Source organism: Gobio gobio (genome assembly GCF_949357685.1).
Source record: "Gobio gobio genome assembly, chromosome: 10".
NCBI lineage: Eukaryota > Metazoa > Chordata > Actinopteri > Cypriniformes > Gobionidae > Gobio > Gobio gobio.
The window spans coordinates 20,483,421-20,506,094 of NC_137116.1; the positions used below are offsets into that span (position 1 = coordinate 20,483,421).

At 39.1% G+C, this 22,674-nt stretch overlaps 1 protein-coding gene across 1 annotated transcript in view; it reads left to right on the forward strand.

The window, feature by feature from the left end:
- mtor (mechanistic target of rapamycin kinase) overlaps positions 1-22,674 on the forward strand; it is a 479,149-nt gene that overhangs the window by 415,951 nt on the left and 40,524 nt on the right. Inside the window, exons 48-53 of the mRNA XM_079827620.1 lie at positions 4,936-5,083; positions 8,492-8,614; positions 13,127-13,209; positions 13,309-13,381; positions 13,454-13,528; positions 14,793-14,928. Of these exons, the coding sequence (XP_079683746.1) occupies positions 4,936-5,083; positions 8,492-8,614; positions 13,127-13,209; positions 13,309-13,381; positions 13,454-13,528; positions 14,793-14,928 (638 nt within the window). The remainder of the gene's footprint in view (positions 1-4,935; positions 5,084-8,491; positions 8,615-13,126; positions 13,210-13,308; positions 13,382-13,453; positions 13,529-14,792; positions 14,929-22,674) is intronic.

Here is a 22,674-nt window from a genome sequence, read left to right on the forward strand (position 1 = left end):
TTTGCATTTCTAGACTTGTATTTCTTTAAATACTGGCAAGTGTTTACAAGAGCAAAATATTTCACCACCGCTCAAAAAATAAAAGAAGAAAAGCACGTAAACATTTGAATTGGGCTGTTATTCAAGGCAGCATTTATTCTTATCATACTAAGCAAATTACATTTTATTGACAGCATACAATCATGTTATGATTGCACGAGATATGCACCACGAGAGCAGCGCGTTCAGATCACAAAACTCTCCTCTCCACCGTGAATAAATAACAATCCGAATGTACTAATGCACGAGGTTTTATCACTTAAGGCCTGTTCACACCGGGACGATTTTCGCACGCGTTTATCGCCGACGTTTAACGCCTCGTGACTAAACAATGGGCGCCAATGTGAGTGTTCACACCGACGCGCAAAACGCCAGGCGTAAAAGCGTCATTTTTAAAAAAACGCCTCGGGTTCGTTTTTTTTCTTTTGACGCGGCGCGTAAAAAACTGTCCGACCAATGAGATCGGCGCTTTTGTTCACGTGCCTGGAGCTGCTGAAGTGACAGTAAAACACGACTTGGTGGCGCTCAAGCACAAAACGGTCTTGCCGAGCACACATTGATACGACGAAGAAGTAGTAAGTAGACAAAGAAGAAGATGGGCTGCTAATGCTGCTTGCCAGTTAGCAAAAAGTGTGTGAATGGTTTTGTCCATATACATAATATGTCTATGGTTTTGGCAAGCACGTAAATACTGTCTCTCTTCTCCTTCTGTGTGACAAGCGAGTGTCAGAGGCTTAAAGTGCCGCAGCACCACCTTGTGTACCGGGAGCGCATCTACTGAATGTGCACGTTCACTCAGCGCAGCGCCAGTGAAAATCGCTTGGGTGTGAACACTCAAGACGCGCCGAAAAACGGCACGAAAAACGCTGGCGATAAGCGCGCGCGATATTCGTCCCGGTGTGTACAGGCCTTTACACTGAGTTGGTGTGCTCAGTTAATGTGAGAATCAAAGGCGAACGGCGCGTGACATACGTCACGACCAAACGTTAGCGATTGGTTAGGCAGATTCAGAGTGACTCTTGGCAGATCCAATAGTTTTAAACTTCAACAGAGAACCCGCCTTCAAGGAAGTAAACGCTTGTCAATGGAGAGTGGCCAGACTCTATGTACAAATGAAATGTACGAGAGTCTGGTAAAACCAGGCTACCTGTTTTCCGCTTCAACGCAGCAATTTTTTCCGTGTTTCTTTTGTATGTGTAGACACGCACATTCTGGTCGTGTAACAGGCATACACACACAGTCGACGCACAGTTTTAACATGTTAAGAAGACACATTTGAACGTGTTTCTTAACGCGCACATTCTGTACATGTCGAAGTGTAATATTTTTTTTTTTAAAGCAGACTTACCTTTAGATGTAGCCTAGGCTACATACATATTAATATAAGATATGAATTAATTGCTTAACTGACTACTGTGCTAGAGTAAAGTAGCCTAATGTTACAATGTATATTAAGTAAATGCTTAATATTATACAATTATTATAATTTATCTATATGGGTTATTGTTTGTTTTTTAAAGTTAGGCTATATATAATTTCTAAAAGTATAGGCTAATTTACACAGCACATATTTATAACTGAAAACACACACAACTTTATTCACTTTCACATAATAATGTTTTTGTAATTTGGTGTTTAGTTTGTTGTATAGTTTGTTTATACTGTTCTGTCTCTGTTTTGTTTCCAGGAACATCTGATGAGTGCTATAATAAAATGACTTCATTATATTTAAAATATGTTTTGATATTCAAAATATATTGTTTCATAGCAGCTTCAGTAACAAGTTCAACACAAATTCTGCTGTAAACCGGCTCTAAGCCAATGTAGTGTCAATATTCAGCTCAAGTGACTTCAGTGTTGATTCAGTTCAGTTGATTTCAGTTCAACTGTAAATTCCTCAGTTGTGCATTGTGTGTAGTTAGATATATGCAAAAACAACATTTTTGGAAATAGTTAAAATAGTTTTGCACAAAGTGTTGCTTTTGCAAGAGATGTCTGATGTTTTGTGTGTAGAGTTACAAGAAATGGAGCCATATTTTCAGAAATTGTGTGTAAGCAATTAGATAAAGCTGTAAATGAATCCAGTTTATTTTAGTTCAGGACTCATAGTCCAGGTGTTAGTAATCTGTGCTTAATCTTTGTTCCAGGCAACAATTTTTTAACTCACGATTAAATAGATTAAGGCCTACTCTTGGCATAATTTAAACCCTGTCCAGGAAACCACCTCTTGAAAATCTGCATTGATAATTCATAAAATGTGGTGTGAGCTCAATTTAAATGACAATTACAGAAAAACACAATCTGACTTAACTATAAACAAACAAACTTGTACTTTTCACATTTATTAATAGCCATTTAAAAAATCATTCACAGTGCAGGGTGGAAAAATTAATGTTGGTATGTAAACTGTATGCTTTACTTGATTTATTTGTGTGCTTTGGTTCATTGTCTTGTTGCATCACATAACCTCTCTAAAGGTTGAAGACATGAACTGCTGTCCTGTATTGTTTTATTTTTTTTACATAACATTGGTTATTGCTAATGACATACAGAGTAATTAATCTACACTGTGAGCCCGGACAAGTTGAATCTAGCAAACTGGTTGCCCTAAAAATTTAGTAATGTGAACTAAAACGAGTACATTTAACTTAAATTTAAGTTAACATTTTAACTTAAACTTTAAACTTGTTTTAGTCAAAAAAATTCAGAACCTAGATAAAACTCCCCCTGCTGCTACTCTGATTTGCATTTGTGTAGCTCACAGCATGTTCATTTACATGATAAAGCCTCCCGTAGAATTAAGGGGAGGGGGGGTCATGGGGGGACAACTGCCAAGCAAGGCCCACGTCAATTTCCGACAATTTACGGCAGTTTTCGGTGTTGCCTGCAAATTGCCGTGCACAGTCGTAAACCTGAAGTTTCACGGCAATCTACAGTGCCACATACTGACGAAAATCCCACTTTTCATGCAGTGATTATGGGGCGTGTCTCAACCGAACCAGGAAAGACCTCAATTGACCTATCGGTAAGCCCCTCCCATCGAACGCCGATGAGCCAATGGCAGTTGAGTATAAGTTGCGCTGGGACCGGAACTCGGACATCTTTAGGTGTCAGCGCCATAGAGAAACTTTGGAAAATCCGAAGCTGTCATCGGTTTGATGGTGTTTATGCTACAAAAATGGTAAACGTCGTGCCTGAGGTACTGCAACACTGATTCCAGGGATCCTGAGAGGATTTTCTGGTTGTCATACTCTAATTAAGTTACTATTAAAGTTAGTAATTCCCTGCTAACATACAAACCGACTAACTATAACTAACTGTTCTCATGCATGTAGGTCAGAAACACGAAGGTCTACATTTCAGTGCATCTCTCCATATTATTAAACTGATTAAATGTGAATTTATGTAATCTTACCCTGCGGTACATGAACAGTGTTGATCCTGGATGTTATCATCTGCGATTGTAACAATAGGCTTCTCCCGTTTGCATTGAGATCTGTAAACCATCGCTTCCAAATTAATCTCACCATAATTATTTTATTCCCATTTTATTTCTGTGAGTTTAGATATGTTTTAAGGTCTGCATTATCTGTCTTATAAGGAGGACTCCTATTTTGACGGGTGTTATAGTCAACGGGTAGTAAAGGGAGAGCTCGCACGCAGTTTATCGGAGTTGTTTTGCAGATACAAAGTTCACCAGTTATTAACTGCACCCCCGAAAAGAAAAAAGGTCTGTGTATATGTTTGTTTACTGTGAGTGTTTTTGTGTAATTTGCTGTGTATGTTAATGGTAATGCCACGGAGAGAGGGCTAGAGAAAGAGTTTGTGAATGAGACGTTAATGCGCACTTATGCTTTGTTTGTTCAGCTCTTACGATGATTATAAACTTCATAAACCATCAGTAAAGTTTAGCCATCATTCGGACAGGGTATATGCTACATTCTGTGTCCAAAAACATATTGGGATAAGGTTTTCACACTGACAGCTGTACATTGTAAGATATAGCAACTCTGTTTGTTTGTCCGAGTTAGCAACAGTAACTAAGGGGGGCGGGGCTTACCGATAGGTCAATTGGATAGACCTACAACCAATCAGAGCAACGGAGCGACGCACAACGTTAGTTATCAAATGTCAACAGAACTCAACTGCACTTGTTGCCAAGTCCGCGGTTTTGCCGCGGGCTGTTTTTCCATGTCCGCGGGTTGAAACGACCCCGATTATGTAATATTTAGACCCAGGCAACCCAGACAAAAAAAACACATATTTTACCCCCCAAAAACCTTTTTTTCCGGAGTTTTCTGAACAAATGCGCTTCATCAATGGTTTTGTTTTGAAGGAGAAAAAAAAGCATGTATATTGCTGGACTTTGTCGAGACCAACTAGAACATTTGGCGAGACCTATGACCAAGCCCAGGACAAGTCCAAATGTGCAAATAGCAATGAGTCCAAGACAAGTCAGAGACCCTAGAAAAACATCTTGAGTCTGAGACCGGACTCGAGTACTACAGCACTAATGGCAAGGGATCTAAAACTGATTTGCCATCAAGAATCTTTCTGTGTACAACAAGCTCTATTTTGGATCTATTTTTTAAATAAATGTTGAGATATTTTCTTATAGCCATTTCCTAATTTGTGCAGCCTTTCATTTTACAAACATATGCACAAATATTTTGTTCTTAGGTCTTTCCCATAGTGATGACTAAAGTAATTTTGTACTGTATTTGTGGATGATTCTATTCAATGCTCATACTCACTAGTCATGAGCTTAGTCTATTTGCATTACTTTTTCAAAACTTCAAAAAATATCACCCACCTTATAGGTATGTTATGATGATATAATTTTTGTGGCTCATCTCTTTAATTGGTTTCCACTAATGAATATGTGTCTTTGAACAGTATTCAGCGCTATGCTGTGATCCCACTGTCCACCAACTCTGGTCTCATCGGCTGGGTTCCTCACTGTGACACGCTGCATGCACTGATTCGAGACTACCGAGAGAAGAAGAAGATCCTACTCAACATTGAACACCGCATTATGCTTAGGGTAACATTATGCTTAAGCTTAACAAATACAGCTTCCTGTTTGCCTTTAAAGTTAGTCAGAATTGACCATTATTATTATTATTAATACACTTTCATTGTCTTACTGGTCTTAATTTACCAGTGCATATATTACAAAAATATATATATATTTACTGTCTTTAATGTCTTTAAACAATACGGTGATCAGGAATGGACAGTTCACTTAGTTTTGTTGGAGCCAACACATAGCTTGTCAAATGTCATAGCATGTTGAGGCCACAAAATATTAACTTTTGGAAATGTGATATGTTGCAGCCACAAGATCATTTTGGTAAAGCAACAGCATCCTGTTTTTGTGGCTACAAGTTTGATGCATAAACAACATAGACTGTAAAAAATATGGATGACATATCCTCTACTGTGGGAAAATGAAGCCAAAATGTCCCAGAAATGCCCACCCATACTCCCACAGACTCAATTGCAAGAACAGTCAATCATGACGTTACGCTCCGGTGAAATGTTTTGGATTCATTTTTCAGTATGTGTGGTAAACAAACCTACCTGACCAAAGCAACCTGGGATTTTAATATATTGCATGCAAATATATAGATGCCTAGTCTCCACAACAGCTTTCGAATAAAATTTGAATGTTTTTTGAATAACATGCACCAATGAATTGGGCCCAGTAAGACCATTTTGATTTCATTTTAAATGTCATGATTTCTTTTTAAATATCTGCCATAGATCATGCTGTTTGCATTTATGTTGAAATAAACAGCCTGCTTTCTTTTGACAGACCGTCTCAGGTTACGCATGTAACCATGGCTCCCTGAGAATAGGGAATGAGACGCTGCGTCCCCTAAAGGGCGCTATGGGGAATGCCTCCGGTGTGACAGGTGTATGAAGCAGGAGTCTAAACACGACAATGAACTTGACATTGGCAGGCAGCAGCCAATGACATCACCACTGGTGCAACCGTGAGTATAAAAGGACCCCTGTGAAATACGTCATCCACTTCTTGTCTGAAGGAGACTGAGGAATACCAAAAGCAAAGCAAAGGGACGCAACGTCTCATTCCCTATTCTCAGGGTACCAAACTTACATGCGTAACCTAAAGGATGAGTGCCCTATTGACTGAGCTAAGTCAAAGGACTCAAAGGAGTCCCCGTCCTTAAAGGTGCACACCAGCAATGATCATAGAATTTCTCAAGAACAGAGGCCTCAACAGGATTACTCTAAAGAGAGGAAGCCTTACTACGTTCATATTCCGGCCAGTGTCCAAGGAAGCTCACAGAGAGCCTAACACTCAGAACTTCTGTTCTGACAGCCCTGAAGATTGGAGGCCTCAAACAAGAGGCCTAGGCAACACTCTAACTCAAGGGAAGTACAGAGAAATATAAACTCAGTCTAACTGGCCCGCAAAGTTCCACAGAGTGGAGGCCTCAATACAATGACTCTTAATAATGAGAGGAGGCCTAGCAACACTCCACACTGTGGTCAGTAGCCAAAGAGGCTCCCAGAGAGCCTAACGACTTAGCAAACAGCCTCTGGGGAACGGAGGCCTCAATAAGATAACTCTCTCTAGTGAGAGGAGGCCTAACAACGCTCGCAGAAGCCAAGGGGGCTCACAGAGAGCCTAACGACTTAGCAAACAGCCTCTGGGGAGCAGAGGCATCAATAAGATAAACTCTCTCTAGCGAGAGGAGGCCTAACAACACTCAGATAAAGCTAACAGTGACAAAAGAGGCTCACAGAGAGCCTAACAACTTAGCCCCAGGCTGAGCTCGGAAGATGGAGGCCTTGAAATAACGACTCTCTCAAGAGAGGAGGCCTAGCTACGTCCAATGTATGTCAGGGAGCCCTAAAGAAGGCCTAACAACTTGACACTAATATAGCAAATGGATCCCGGCTGCGAGGGAGCTTGCGCTTCTCTTCCACAACAGATCGAATCTCTCTGTGGCATGAGACATAACATCCAGCAGCTTGTCATATGCAGGGCTGAGGGTGTTCAGAGACATCCTCAATCTCAACAGCCTCGTCCTGCTCATCTTGGCTTGAGGCGAGGAGCATGCTCGCTGCCGGATCAGATGACGTGAGGGATAACACCAGCCACGGACAAATGAGACATATTCATACCATTATCAAACTCGCCAACAAGCTCCATCTGTGAGCCCCACGATCTCAGTCTCCTACTCGCCTCAGCTGTAGCGGGTCCTGAACCGCAAGGTACAGAGGGCTGTCCCGATTCCCTCGAGAAAAGGTATAAACGAGAGCAAAGCTTCCTCAGGACTGAGCGTGCATGCTCCTCGCCCAGTGCACATAACACGCACATCATGTGTGACATCAGATGTCAAGAAACGTGAAAACAGATGAACACTCTGTACTCCTGGAACTTCCTGCTGCTGGTGCTAGTGCTAGCCATAGTTTGTCTTTCTATTTAGATGCAGACTCAAACAGACTGTCTCCTAAAGACAAGAAAGAGGATGACATATTTCACAGGTGCCCTTTTATACTCACGGTCGCACCATTTGTGACGTCATAGGCTGCCGCCTGCCGATGTCATATTTAGACTGAGGCATTCCCCATAGAGCCCTCTAGGGGACACAGGGTGAGTTCCCATTTGAAAGGGAAGACCTATTTTCATTTTTGACAACCTGCTTTTCAAGACACTATCTTTTTTTTGTAATTCTTTAGACTATTTAAATCAATAATTGATCATCAAGCAATATTCAGGAGGTGCTGTTGTATTATTTTTCTAATTAACTTTTTTAGACTGCCTATTATTTTTTTAAATGGGAGAAACAACCGCCTATTCCAAATTTGTACACTGTAAGACATATTTTTGCAATTAGCTACCACAAATTAAAAATGTGCGTTAGTATAACTTTCTTAGATTTAGCTTGAGATAACAACTAAAATATCCAAGTTGTCACTTATACAACTTCACATTTTAAGTTGATACATTTTTTTTATTGTACAGAATGCAATTTGACTTTTCCATCACCACCATTAAAATTAACACATTTTAATAAAATAATTTCAAATACAATTTAATCATATGAATATAATAGATTTAATGCACCTTTGAACATTACAGAGAAACTACATTAACAGGAGCAACACCACAATCCCGAATGCTGCATCTAGGCTAACCCTTTTTCTTGACAAAAGAACCAATTTTAGTGACATATCCACTAAAATTAAACAAAAAAATGTCAACATCGGTAACCATTTTGAAGCGCTAAACCTTTTCGAAAAAAATGAATCCTTGATGGAAACCTGTACCACTATACCACCCTTAAATATAGACCAAATAAAAGGGCTACATTTTTCAGATAGTGCAGGAGGAAGTGAAGAACTGAAGCAAGAATTATCTCTGAAATAACTCATTCAATGAAGCTGTTTGCTAAAACTGTTTCATTTATGTTAGATGGCCCCTGACTATGATCACTTGACTCTCATGGAGAAGGTGGAGGTGTTTGAGCATGCCGTGAACAATACAGCAGGAGACGACCTCGCCAAACTGCTCTGGCTTAAGAGTCCCAGTTCAGAGGTTTGCATTCATCATCATCATCTCTCCTTCTCATCTAAAAACTGCTGTGTTGTATGTTAAGCATATGGTCATATTAGCTGTGAGTCCATTTCTTAGAATACATTTTAGTAATATATTATCTACAGTGGGGAGAACAAGTATTTGATACACTGCCGATTTTGCAGGTTTTCTTACTTACAAAGCATGTAGAGGTCTGTAATTTTTATCATAGGTACACTTCAACTGTGAGAGACAGAATCTAAAACAAAAATCCAGAAATTCACATTGTATGATTTTTAAATAATTAATTTGCATTTTATTGCATGACATATGTATTTGATCACCTACCAACCAGTAAGAATTCCAGCTCTCACAGACCTGTTAGTTTTTCTTTAAGAAAGAAGCCCTCCTGTTCTCCGCTCATTACCTGTATTAACTGCACCTGTTTGAACTCATTACCTGTTTAAAAGACACCTATCCACACACACACAATCAAACAGACTCCAACCTCTCCACAATGGCCAAGACCAGAGAGCTGTGTAAGGACATCAGGGATAAAATTGTAGACCAGCACAAGGCTGAGATGGGCTACAGGACAATAGGCAAGCAGCTTGGTGAGAGGGCAACAACTTTTGGCCTAATTATTATAAAATGGAAGAAGTTCAAGATGACGGTCAATCTCCCTCGGTCTGGGGCACCATGCAAGATCTCACCTCGTGGGGCATCAATGATCATTAGGAAGGTGAGGGATCAGCCCAGAACTACACGGCAGGACTGGTCAATGACCTGAAGAGAACTGGGACCACAGTCTCAAAGAAAACCATTAGTAACACACTACGCCGTCATGGATTAAAATCCTGCAGCGCACGCAAGGTCCCCCTGCTCAAGCCAGCTCATGTCCAGACCCGTTTGAAGTTTGCCAATGACCATCTGGATGATCCAGAGGAGGAATGGGAGAAGGTCATGTGGTCTGATGAGACAAAAATATAACTTTTTGGTCTAAACTCCACTTGCCGTGTTTGGAGGAAGAAGAAGGATGAGTACAACCCCAAGAACACCATCGCAACCGTGAAGCATGGAGGTGGAAACATCATTCTTTGGGGATGCTATTCTGCAAAGGGGACAGGACGACTGCACCGTATTGAGGTGAGGATGGATGGGGCCATGTATCGCGAGATCTTGGCCAACAACCTTCTTCCCTCAGTAAGAACATTGAAGATGGGTCGTGGCTGGGTCTTCCAGCATGACAACGACCTGAAACACACAGCCAGGGCAACTAAGGAGTGGCTCCGTAAGAAGCATCTCAAGGTCCTGGAGTGGCCTCGCCAGTCTCCAGACCTGAACCCAATAGAAAATCTTTGGAGGGAGCTGAAAGTCTGTATTGCCCAGCGACAGCCCCGAAAACTGAAGGATCTGGAGAAAGTCTGTATGGAGGAGTGGGCCAAAATCCCTGCTGCAGTGTGTGCAAACCTGGTCAAGAACTACAGGAAACGTATGATCTCTGTAATTGGGTTTCTGTACCAAATATTCAGTTCTGCTTTTCTGATGTATCAAATACTTATGTATAAATGCAAATGAATTACTTATAAATCATACAATGTGATTTTCTGGATTTCTGGACAGTTGAAGAGTACCTATGATAAAAATTACAGACTTCTACATGCTTTGTAAGTGGGCAAACCGGCAAAATTGGCAGTGTATCAAATACTTGTTCTCCCCACTGTATATTATACAGTATATATCTATATTATCACTGCATGTTTTGTCCCATGACCGCTTAGGGCACCTACACTAGAACACTATGGAGCATTTGATGGGAAGGAATGCGTAAGCTCATTTATTTAAAGGATTAGTTCACTTTTAAATAAACTTTTGCTGATAATTTACTCACCCCCATGTCATCCAAGATGTCCATGTCTTTCTTTCTGCAGTCGAAAAGAAATTAAGGTTTTGGATGAAAACAGTCCAGGGTTTTTCTCCATATAATGGACTTCAGTGGGCTGCAAACGGTTCAAGGTCCAAATGACAGTTTCAGTGCAGCTTCAAAGGGCTTTAAACGATACCAGACGATGAATAAGGGTCTTATCTAGCGAAACGATCAGTTTCTGCGAGAAACCGAGCAGTATTTATGCTATTATTTTACCTCTTAACAGAGGAACGCGATCGTCTCTGAGCTCCGCCATTACTTCCGGAGAGTGAGGTCAAATTAGATTGTGGTCATAGATGTATACGTAGATGCCTCATTAGCGACTTCATGGATCAGTAGAATGAGGAATCTACTATCGATATATCTATAACCACGATCGAATTTGATCTCACTCCCTGGAAGTGATGGCGGAGTTCAGAGACGATCGCGTTCCTCTGTTAAGAGGTAAAATAATAGCATAAATACTGCTCGGTTTCTCGCAGAAACTGGTAGTTTCGCTAGATAAGACCCTTATTCATTGTCTGGTGTCGTTTGGTATCGTTTAAAGCCCTTTGAAGCTGCACTGAAACTGTCATTTGGACCTTGAACCGTTTGCAGCCCATTGAAGTGAAGGAAATTTTGGGATCCTGACACTCAGTATGCCTCAATATGTCTATGTGTGCAGTAAACATTTTGTCACTGTTAAGTCAAATATCCAAATGTCCGTTTTATATATTATATTTACTGTCGCTGATTACGTTCCCCTCTAGTCGTCGTAGTTCTCAGTGTAATATGGCCCGCGCGCTGTCTCAATGGCCTGAATCCACTTTTTTGTACTTAAACGCTCGTTTTTTGGGTCAACAGCTTATAAAAACATCTGGGTTTTTGCTTCTGGGTTTTGTTTAGCTTGTTTGCTGTACACCTTGTCACATATCAGCTTTTATACATTGTTCAGTTTTTTGTTATAAGTCCGAAATGACAAAAAGGCCGCTTCACGCAATGCAAAGTCAATGGAGACGGTTTGATTGTTTTCCCCCCCGGTGGGCGTGGTCTTCAGATTATGACGCGTTTCGCTCTGTCTCTATAGGCTGAGCAAAAATCCACTTTTGCTGCTTCTGTGCAATTTCTGCAGTGCATCTAAAGCAGCATTTAGATGTATGTATACTGCAATTACAATTGGATAAATAATGTTATGAGATTGATGGTTTAAAAATATTTTGAACATCGAAATATTACATTTAAAAAATAAATAAATAAAAAGATACTTTAAAAATGAAACTAAAACTGCCAGTAAGTGCTGCAAAGCACTTTCATTAAAGTGAATCATTTGGTAATTAATCCAACCTATTCGTTCAAATAGATGATTCAATCACCATGAAACAAGTTTTATATATATGTATGTATGTGTATATATACAGTGAGGAAAATAAGTATTTGAATACCCTGGTATTTTGCAAGTTCTCCCACTTGGAAATCATGGAGTGGTCTGAAATTGTCATCGTAGGTGCATGTCCACTGTGAGAGACATAATCTAAAAATAAAATCCAGAAATCACAATATATGATTTTCTTAACTATTTATTTGTATGATACAGCTGCAAATAAGTATTTGAACATCTGTCTATTAGCTAGAATTCTGACCCGCAAAGACCTGTTAGGCTGCCTTTAAAATGTCCACCTCCACTCCATTTATTATCCTAAATTAGATGCACCTGTTTGAGGTCGTTAGCTGCATAAAGACACCTGTCCACCCCATACAATCAGTAAGAATCCAACTACTAACATGGCCAAGACCAAAGAGCTGTCCAAAGACACTAGAGACAAAATTGTACACCTCCACAAGGCTGGAAAGGGCTAGGGGGAAATTGCCAAGCTTATGTTGTGAAAAAAGGTCCACTGTTGGAGCAATCGTGTGTTTGATTAAAAAAATTGGTTTGGTTAAAAAACATTTACTAGCCAATAGACATTATTTTGCAGATTTGTGTAGAGGGTTGCAGAGCTATGACTTCACAAAGTGCCCTGGAATAGACATACACCCCAAAACGTGAACTAAGAAATAGGAATTAGGTCATAATAATTGTGCATAAACAACATGAAGCCTATTTTAGTACCAATTTAAGCATTTCATTTTGTTACCATAAATACAGTAAATTTATTGTGAAAGAAATGTGCTGTGTCCAGACAGGATTATTTTAATGTATTTAACGTATTACAGTAGTGAAAACAAGATTTCTAACGTTAGGCTTTATTTACTATTTGTACAATATAGTTTAGTCATTTTGGCATGAAATTTGAGCTGGGATTTTCAATCAAGAGATTCATTATTAAACTAAGTGGTGCAAATTATAAAAACAAACAAAAAAATCTGAAATGTTGCCGTTTTATTTCACAAATTAAGGGAATAGTTAAACAGTGTGCAAATTTTCCTCGTTTATTTTCATATGTTTCGTTTTCTGCACCTTTGGAGATATTTTTTCCCCTTCTTTCTAGTAGTAATTTATACCATTGTATCTACAGAAATGTGTTGTTTCAAGAAATACAAAAATTATGATAAAATGAAGATACTATTTATGCATTATTTTATTATTTTAATTTTCAAAATGAGTTTACCTCTACCTCTCTATACAGGTTTGGTTTGACAGGAGGACCAACTACACCCGCTCACTAGCTGTCATGTCCATGGTTGGTTATATCTTAGGGCTTGGGGACAGGTACAAAACTCAATTATTGCATTTTATCAGCACTTATCAAACTAGTTTATTCATCATTTATTAGATCATGAATAATCTCTTTTTTCCCTCTAACCACAGACATCCTTCCAATCTAATGTTGGACAGGCTCAGTGGAAAGATACTACATATCGATTTTGGGGATTGTTTTGAGGTTGGAAACTACAACAAATAAGCAACATACAGTAGTTTTGTTCATAACTGAAATTTTGTTTTATATTTTAAGGTTGCAATGACCAGAGAAAAATTCCCTGAGAAAATACCTTTCAGATTAACCCGGATGTTAACCAATGCTATGGAGGTAAGATGGTCATTTGCATGTGAGTGTATTTGGAGTGTTAACGCTCTGAAAGCTTTTTCACCTCGAAGCAATACTAATAATACTACTTCTTTTCATGTCTGGTCATTTTTTATTAAAATCACTATAAATCTCATTCAGCATTGCAATTTTGTTCTATTCTTTAGCCAAAAGGGTTTAAATTATTTGTATATAGTCCAACAAATCCAGATCACTATGTCTACGATTACTCAGATACACTGTCACTCCAGGTAAAGGCTGCAATACACTACTTGACTTTTGCCAAGATTTTTGTTTTCTCCTCTAGGAGTCAGCGCTAGTTGTGGAAAGTTATAGCTACTCTGTAGATTTGGGCAGTCAGAGTTGGCAGATACAGTATATAATGAGTACAGTTTTTTTTTCTTCAGACTATGATTCCATCAAGTTAGAGGATATCAAACATATTTTGAGCTGATTTTATTACACATTGTTTTCATTTGCCATACGTTTCCTAACAACAAGCCACGTTTCTGAGTTTGTTGTCTTCTATGGGAAAAAGGAGATCCCCATATCACCAATTTTAATATAATGACATCCAACACATATTTACCCTACATATTCTTACATACTTTAAAATATTTTTTTATCCAGCACATATTAATAAAGCACACATTTCATGTTATCACTGTATTAAAAAAAACTGATTATACGAGAGGCATGTATGTTATAATTGTTATATGTTATAATTATTGTACATGGAATATTAAACAGCCTACTCGAACACAAAAGACAAAACATGAAAAAGGGTGGCAAGTAGGGCACACCTGAAGCTCTACCTAAAATTCCCCAAGTACCTTCACTTCACGACAGCAATCACACCACATATAACCATTGACTCTAATGAGAGGGCAAAAGACTACACTGGTTGCACTGTTTGTTTTTACATGCAGCCTGTGAGAACAACCAATAGAAAACGCATTTTCTTGTCATTCTTTTTTGGTATTTTTAATTTAGACTGCAAACACACATTCACAACTAAGCCAAAACAATTTTGTTTACCATGATGTTTGAGTTTCAGCAGTTGCCGAAATACAGTGGTACAGTTATACAGTGATACATAAAACCACATATTCTAGTATTTTATCAAAAGATGGCCTTGGACACATCCACAGATGTCTATGCTAAGCCTCGGATATACATTTACTTAAAATAACCCCTGCATTGTCCATTGTGCATGAATGACATTCCCCATCTCTCTGGCTGAATAACAGATCATGTTTTCTCTCAGGTGACCGGACTGGATGGTAACTACCGCATTACATGTCACACAGTGATGGAGGTACTGCGTGAACACAGGGACAGTGTCATGGCTGTGCTGGAGGCCTTTGTTTACGACCCATTACTCAACTGGAGGCTTATGGATAGTAAGCAAACAACTTTTCATCATTCAAAAGACTTAAACATGCCAGAGCCACACAATCCTACAATTGAGTCGTAAACATCTTCAGCAAAAGTCTGCTCATATACTTTAGGGAAGTTGACCTGCTGTGACTTTCTATACTCCAGCTAAAACTTTTTTAAACAGCATTTTTCAAGGTTTCCTATCATAGGTTCACTCTATGCCCACTCGACCAACTCTCTATCATTCTCCTATGTCTACTACTATATATGTAGAAGTCGATATAAGTGATATTTAGCCAAACTGAACATTCTCCCGCCCTTCGTGTTCTACGTTTTGGACAACAACAGGCACACTATGCGTTTTGAACAGCAAATTATTTGCTTGTGGTCTGCACAATGACCCTTTTTGAGCATTGGAGTTTTGCCTTAGTCCTTGCGATTACGACACGTAGCGTAGCGACTTCTGCTAAATGCGTCTCAGGTTTTTCGAACTGTATGCCCTCCAATTTCAGTGCTCCACAAGCCATTGTCCACTGCTTGTGTCCAGTCATTTAGCTTTTGTCAAAATCCATTCAAAGCATGGCAAGGCATTCCTGTAGAAGCAGATATCTTATGTAAATGTGAAGGTCATCAACATAAGAAGCGTATTTGAGACTATGGTGGTGGATAATGTAACTGAGCAGTTTTTAGTAGTTGAGAGAAGAGCTTCTCAGGTAAGCAATCGGTGAAGAGATTACAGATAAACAGGCTAAGAAGATCGAATTGACAGGTAGAAGAACTAGTTTTGTAATTTAAGTCACTCACAGATAATGGACTGGTGAAATTAAAGCTAGACAGAATTGTAATGTCGATCCATGTTATAATCTCTCTCACATGCATGTTTGTAGAGCCATATGTAAAGATACCAGTAGACGTGGATACAAGAACACCTTCAAACTTTATTTACGCATTATTGCACACTGGCATCTCGCGCACTGTGTGGGTGGGGCTTCTTCTTCTTGTGTCATCATAGAATAAATTAAATGCTTACCATCACTCTTTTTTTAAATGAGCAAAAACGATTATATTTTAACCCCTAGAGCAGTGGTTCCCAACCACGTTCCTGGAGGACCCCCAACAGTGCACATTTTGGATGTGTCCTTTGTCTGACACACCCACATCAGGTATTGGAGTAGCTACTAATGAGCTGATGACCTGAATCAGGTGTGTTTGATTGAGGAGACATGCAAAATGTGCACTGTTGGGGGTCCTCCAGGAACGTGGTTGGGAACCACTGCCCTAGAGGACTGCCCGTTTTTGGGGCCCTTTAGAAGTTTGACATGACATTTGTGGTTTTTCAGTTGCTTATAAACATATTAATGACAAAAGTGTCTTTAAACTGTTTTCAGCACAAACTGGGCTACCATAATACGTGAAATGTACATGCTTGTGTTTCTGAGACAATAATGGTTATGCCATTTTTATTTTATTTTTTTAAATGTAAGTCACTGAATTAAGGTCACACAATAGATATGTCCAAAATACTTTTGACAAATGGGTGTTGTTGCCTACAGTCTTTGCTTCAAACTGATGTGAAAATCATTGTGCCTGCTCATTCACATAAAACAATATATTGATTTAAATTTAGTGAGACACTTTTTTTTTTCAACGCCCGTATGCGAAGGGGTGTGAATGATCATTAATAATGCTGTGATTTTCACCTGAGAGGACAAAGGAACACATAATGAACTGTATAATGAATGAGCCTTTGAGTCAGGTACACTGTAAAAAATTTATAATCTTCCCAACTCAAAATTTTCTAGTGACTGGTCACATCTAAAATTTTCAATTGGCCAAATTGAATTTCTTTGAATTGAATTGTATCCATTGTGGCAACAGTCTGTTAACATGGGCTCAATTAGAAATAATATGTTGAGCCAATGGAAAAATGTAATTTACCAACACTGTAAAAAATGTCAGGCCTCTCCAATTTAAAATTTTCTAGTGACTGATCACATCTAAATTTTTCAATTTGGCCAACTAAAAAATTTAGATGTGATCAGTCACTAGAAAATTTTTAATTGGAGAAATGTTTTACAGTGAAACTGTGTGGTTGGTCCAATTAAATATTTTAAATTGTAGTAAAAATTGTTTATTTCTCACTGTCCCAAAAGACAAAAATGACTAAAAACATATATATATTAAGCAAAATACGGAAACAGACAACAGGGTTGACATTTTATCACGTTACTTTATTAACAAGTAAATTCCAACACAGAATATTTGGGTGAAAATACCTTATTTTCAATAAGGAAAAACTCTGAATACATTCAAGAAGTCTTCTGCATAACAGGATGTCTTAAAGTGGTGAAGAAAACACGGCACTGCAAGCTAAAAACCTGCAAATAAAAATAAAAACTAACATTAATGACAAAGCTCCCCTGCATCACATCTGGCAAGAGACAGAACAGAAGTTTCTTCATTATATAATGAGGATGAGACGAATGCTAGCTGGTTTTATAAACTCAACCAAACGCACCCTATATCAATATTAATATGAAGATTATTATTAACCTATTACGACATAAATCAACACAAAAGGACGTGAATGCGCACGTGAACTTCAGCGTGCTAGATTTTACAGGCTATGGTTTGAAACGGAACATTTTGAATGCGCTCTTCCCTTAACAACGCTGATACACGGACAACGAAAGCACACAGAAACAACATTTTATTAAAATAGTGTTCTTATTATAATGCTTTGATAGATTGACTCTGCACATCATGCACTTAATTTTATTATTCATGATTGTAGCGTTTACAGACATCACTGCCCGTTTTCAAACTTATAACGAAAAACAGCTTTAAATAAACTAGGTCTACTGTTAAAAAATACGAGAACAGTATAGCAGTGCTGCATTACTAATGTCAATGATTCTGAGAAAGAAATAGCCTATCTGGAAAGAATATCTGTCTTTAAACCATGTCGAGCTCGAGCATTAATGCATTTGAGCTGAAACTGAAGAGAATGAACAGCCGGTATAACGGCAGCGCTTTGCTAGCTTATTAAGCTCAACCAAACGCGTTTTATATTAGATTAATCAGATATACAACATAAAAGTAGTCTTACAATGTGCATCTGCAGAAAAGGACGCGAATGCGCACATGAACTTCACGCGCTAGTCTGAGTGTTCTCGCTAGTTTCTCTGTGGATCAGCTGATACACGGGGAACTAAACACAGATCATTTACAGCATTTTCCACGGTGTTCTCATTATAATGCTATGTAGGCTATGACAGATTGGCGCTGCACATCTTGCACTAACCATTTAATGATCAGTGATTCCAGACATCACGCAGTGCACGCCTCAGTTTCACTTAATTTCGCCGCGGTCTGGAGGCGTGCTGTATAACGCTAACCAATCAGACCTCCGGTACCGCGCAAAACGACGCAATAACCAATAAAAAAGAGACTTTTTTTTTTTTTTCAGGGTGATCATCATGATCGATGATCGCTGTCACGTTCGAGTACTCGATTACTCGACCACTGTTGCCCATCCCTTATAATTAACAATATAAAGTGAGAGCCAAAGGCCTATTATATTTTAAATTATCAAAAGATTTGACATTACTGTTTTTAATGTTTTTGGGGGAATAAAACTGGTAATGATGAATGTTATAACTAAAATATTTGGGATTTAAAACAATGCAATTATGATTTCAAAGAGTATAGGGTGAATTCAGGTTGTTTGGGACACTTTTTTTTCTAAAGTGGGGACACTAAATTGTTCTGAATTTTTCAACTAAATATCAAAATAAATCTAATTATCAAACTAGATTAACCATATAAACTAAATTACTGCTCTAATTACTGATCTAAAGCCCACACTGTCACTGTATGATAATTGAAATGAACTGATGACATTTTTTCTCCAGAATGGCTAGACGGCTGAATAAAATTATCCTGCATTATTTTCCTGTTTAACACTGTAAAGCTGCTTTGAAACAATCTGTATAGTTAAAAGCGCTATATAAATAAAGTTGACTTGACTTGACTTGACTTTTTCCCCAGTCATTTCAATATTTTTGGGGGAATAAAACAGTAATATATTTACAGGAATAACATTGAACACAATTCAGTAAATACAAATAACTGAATAATTGGTAATGATGAATGTTATAAGTAAAATATTTGTGATTTAAAACAATGCAATTATGATTTCAAAGAGTATAGGGTGAATTCAGGTTGATTGGGACACAATTTTTCCCAGTCATTTCAATGGCAAATTTTCTGAATAATTTGGTTTTGTAAACTACCCAATACACACAATACTCAAATATCATTTTGAGTTTCGGTTCATTTATGATGCGCCGTGCAATGCAAGATCGCGCCTGCACCTATTATAGGCTATTGTCTGCTATATTTGCTTCTTTTTTATTAAAAACCAGGCAATTGGCTGATGAAACATTGATTAAAATTAAGATACAATTTATACAAAACGAAATTCACTTAAAGAACGGCTTATATGTTACAGAAACGATTCTAGAAAAATTTCATATCAGAATGTTATTTAAACAGACTTTGCTTTTCTGGTGAGCGTGAGTGGTACATGAGTGGAGCATTTGGGCCGTGAGCAATGGAGCAGAGCGTGCGGCACACAAACTGAGCAGAACATTGAGCAAAGAGAACGGCACACACACCCAGTGGAACAGACGCTTCAAAGTTGTACATCTTCGGAAGCGTAGCCGCTCGCAAAGTTCCAAGGCAACCTGCGTGAGAATGAAACCTGATCGCTGAACATGGAGGGGCGGCAAATTTTCGCCTCATATTTTTGGCTTTTTTTCTCTCTTTACAGAGTGTGTCTGCTTCCCGAAAAATGCTAGGAAGACTGTTCCTGAGTTTAGGTGCTAAATAGGAAAAGGATATGCCCCCTGCAGTTAATTTATCAACTGGCCAGAGTTTTGAGATCGCAATAGACGTGAAGGTCTATTGCTTGGTTAAGAGCTTGGTCAAGTATTGGGGAGCTAAATCATTTAATGCTTTGTAAGTAATTAGCAAGATTTTAAAGGTCCTGTTCTTCGTGATCCCATTTTTCAAACTTTAGTTAATGTGTAATGTTGCTGTTAGAGCATAAATAATACCTGTAAAATTATAAAGCTCAAAGTTCAATGCCAAGCGAGATATTTTATTTAACAGAAGTTCCCTTTCAAAGCCTACAGCGAACGGCCAGTTTGGACTACATCTCTGTACATCCTGCTTTAATTACGTCAGTAGAACAGTTTGTTGACTAACCTCCGCCCACGAGAATACGCGAAAAAAGGGGGCGTGGTCTTGTTGCTCCCGCGTGGAGAAGAGGAAGTGTTGCGTTTGTATAGTGTTTGTCGCCATGTCGTCGAGACGCTGTTATTTTCATCCCGGAGTCAAATCACCGTTGTTTGGCTTTCCCAGGGACGCTGTACTTAGAGATCATTGAGCGCATGCATCCCCGTTATGGTAAGAGGCGTGACCTTTCCGGTAACGTGCGCTCTGCGTGCGCTAAGCTGCTGTCGAATCACAACACGGGAACCGCTGGCACAATCAGAACTCGTTACGTGTTTCTGAAGGAGGGACTTCATAGAACAGGGAAATCTTTCAAGCCGTTTTGAGGGCAGTGAAAACAGCGGTATACAGATAAGTAAATTGTGTGAAAAATACTGTGTTTTTTTACACGTGAAACATGAACACGTTATATTGCACACTGTAAACACAATCAAAGCTTCAAAAAAACACGAAAAACGGGACCTTTAAAATGTATGCGATGTTTAACCCCTAGGAGTCTGAGCTGTTTTGGGGCCCTTTAGAAGTTTTGACATTTGTGCTTTTTTTCAGTTGCTTATAAACACAGTGTTGGGCACGTTACTTTAAAAAAGTAATTAGTTATAGTTACTAGTTACTTCTTACAAATAGTAACTGAGTTAGTAACTGAGTTACATCATCATAAAAGTAAGTTTTTTTTTCAAAACTTGGATGCCCCCAATATTAAATATGTTAAATGAATGAATTGGACACTAAATAGAATAAATTATTATTATAAAACATTGTACATTAATGTACACTATTGTAATGTTGCTGTGGGACAATGTGAGAGACACCTATCAAATTCAATGCATTATTGTAAATATTATCAGTAGGCCTACTGTAGTGTAAATATTGTCAGTACTATACTACTCCTTTGGTAGTGGAGCGTTATCACCTGGGTTTTTAGCCAATAATTTTGTGTCGGCATGTGATGATGTGAGGTGCTTCATTAGATTAGAATTACTTGCCACCGACGTGGAGAGACTCTTTCTTCCTGGGCATAAGTTACATAAACATTCTTACCTTTCACCTCAACGAGGGAAAAGTAGCGCTTATACTTCCAGTTTGCGAAAGCTACCTTTGAAGTCGTTGGACTTGGTGTGTGTGACTGTGCAAATGCTTGTGCGTGTGTGCGTGTGTGTGCGTGTGCGTGTGCGTGTGTGTGCATGTGTGTGCATGTGTGTGCGTGCGTGCGTGCGTGCGTGCGTGCGTGCGTGCGTGCGTGCGTGCGTGCGTGCGTGTGTGTGTGTGTGTGTGTGTGTGTGTGTGTGTGTGTGAACTTAACCTATCAACCTCAACCTTGTCTCCCACTCACCAATCATCATCAGTTATGTGTACCACCCCACCCACCCCCCAACACGCATGGCATGCACGCATGCCCGCACACACACACACACACACACACCAACCATAGAAAGAAAAATGTTGCAGGTCCGACTGACAGAGAGCCTGTTCGGATGAAAACCGCTTCAGTGAGCTCAATTATAGTAACGCCGCGGGTTTTTTTCTCAGTAACGTTAACGGCGTTGTAACTGGAGAAACAGTAATTCGTTTGATTACTTGTTACTGAAAAAAATAATTCCGTTAGTAATGCCGTTTATCTATAACGCCGTTATTCCCATCACCGTAAACACATTAATGGCAAAAGTGTAATTACTAGGGATGCAACAATACAGTTAGTCCACGGTTCAATACATACCTTGGTTTTTTAACCACAGTTTTCGGTTCGGTTTGGTTCTGATGGCTTGTCACAAGTGTTTTATGTTATTCTATTCTTAGGTGACAGGAACAGCAAGAGGTTAAAGGGTCATGAAATCCCCCCTGCTGCAGCTGGGTTTTTTCACACCTTCTATTTGAAAAGGCTTCCAAAAAGGGGCGTGGTTGACTGCAAAAAGGTGGGATGGGTATTGTGTGGAAAGATGGAATGGTTTGCATAAATAGGGGAGTGTCATTAGGCGCATTAAAATTAGCTAATTGGCAAACTGGCAATGCACAGACACAGGTGACATGGATAGCGATACCGACAGCAGCAGTTACAGCTGTTCTGAGTGTTCTTGGTTCACACGTTGGCAATGTTTACAACAGAGAGATGAGATGAGGGATGAGTACAGCGAATGAGAGAGCTCTGAGATCATAAGTGGCGTGCAGCAGGAAGAACAGACAGAGATCGCTCTGAATGTCATTCAGATCTTCAGATCAGCATAGGCTAATTCAGTGAGAAATGAAAAGAAATGTTATTCTGTATGATGAAATATTTTGCAAACGTGATGATAAATCTATATTTGTCCAAATATGCACACTGTTTGGCAAGATGAACAATGCACCGACGTGGTTATGCTCTCATGAGAGAACATGAACCACCCACGAACAAAGTCTCTACATGCTTGCGATGCGATAGAGGAGTGGGGGCCCACGGAGATGTACTCGGCGGGGAAGCTTCACTGTAATCCTCA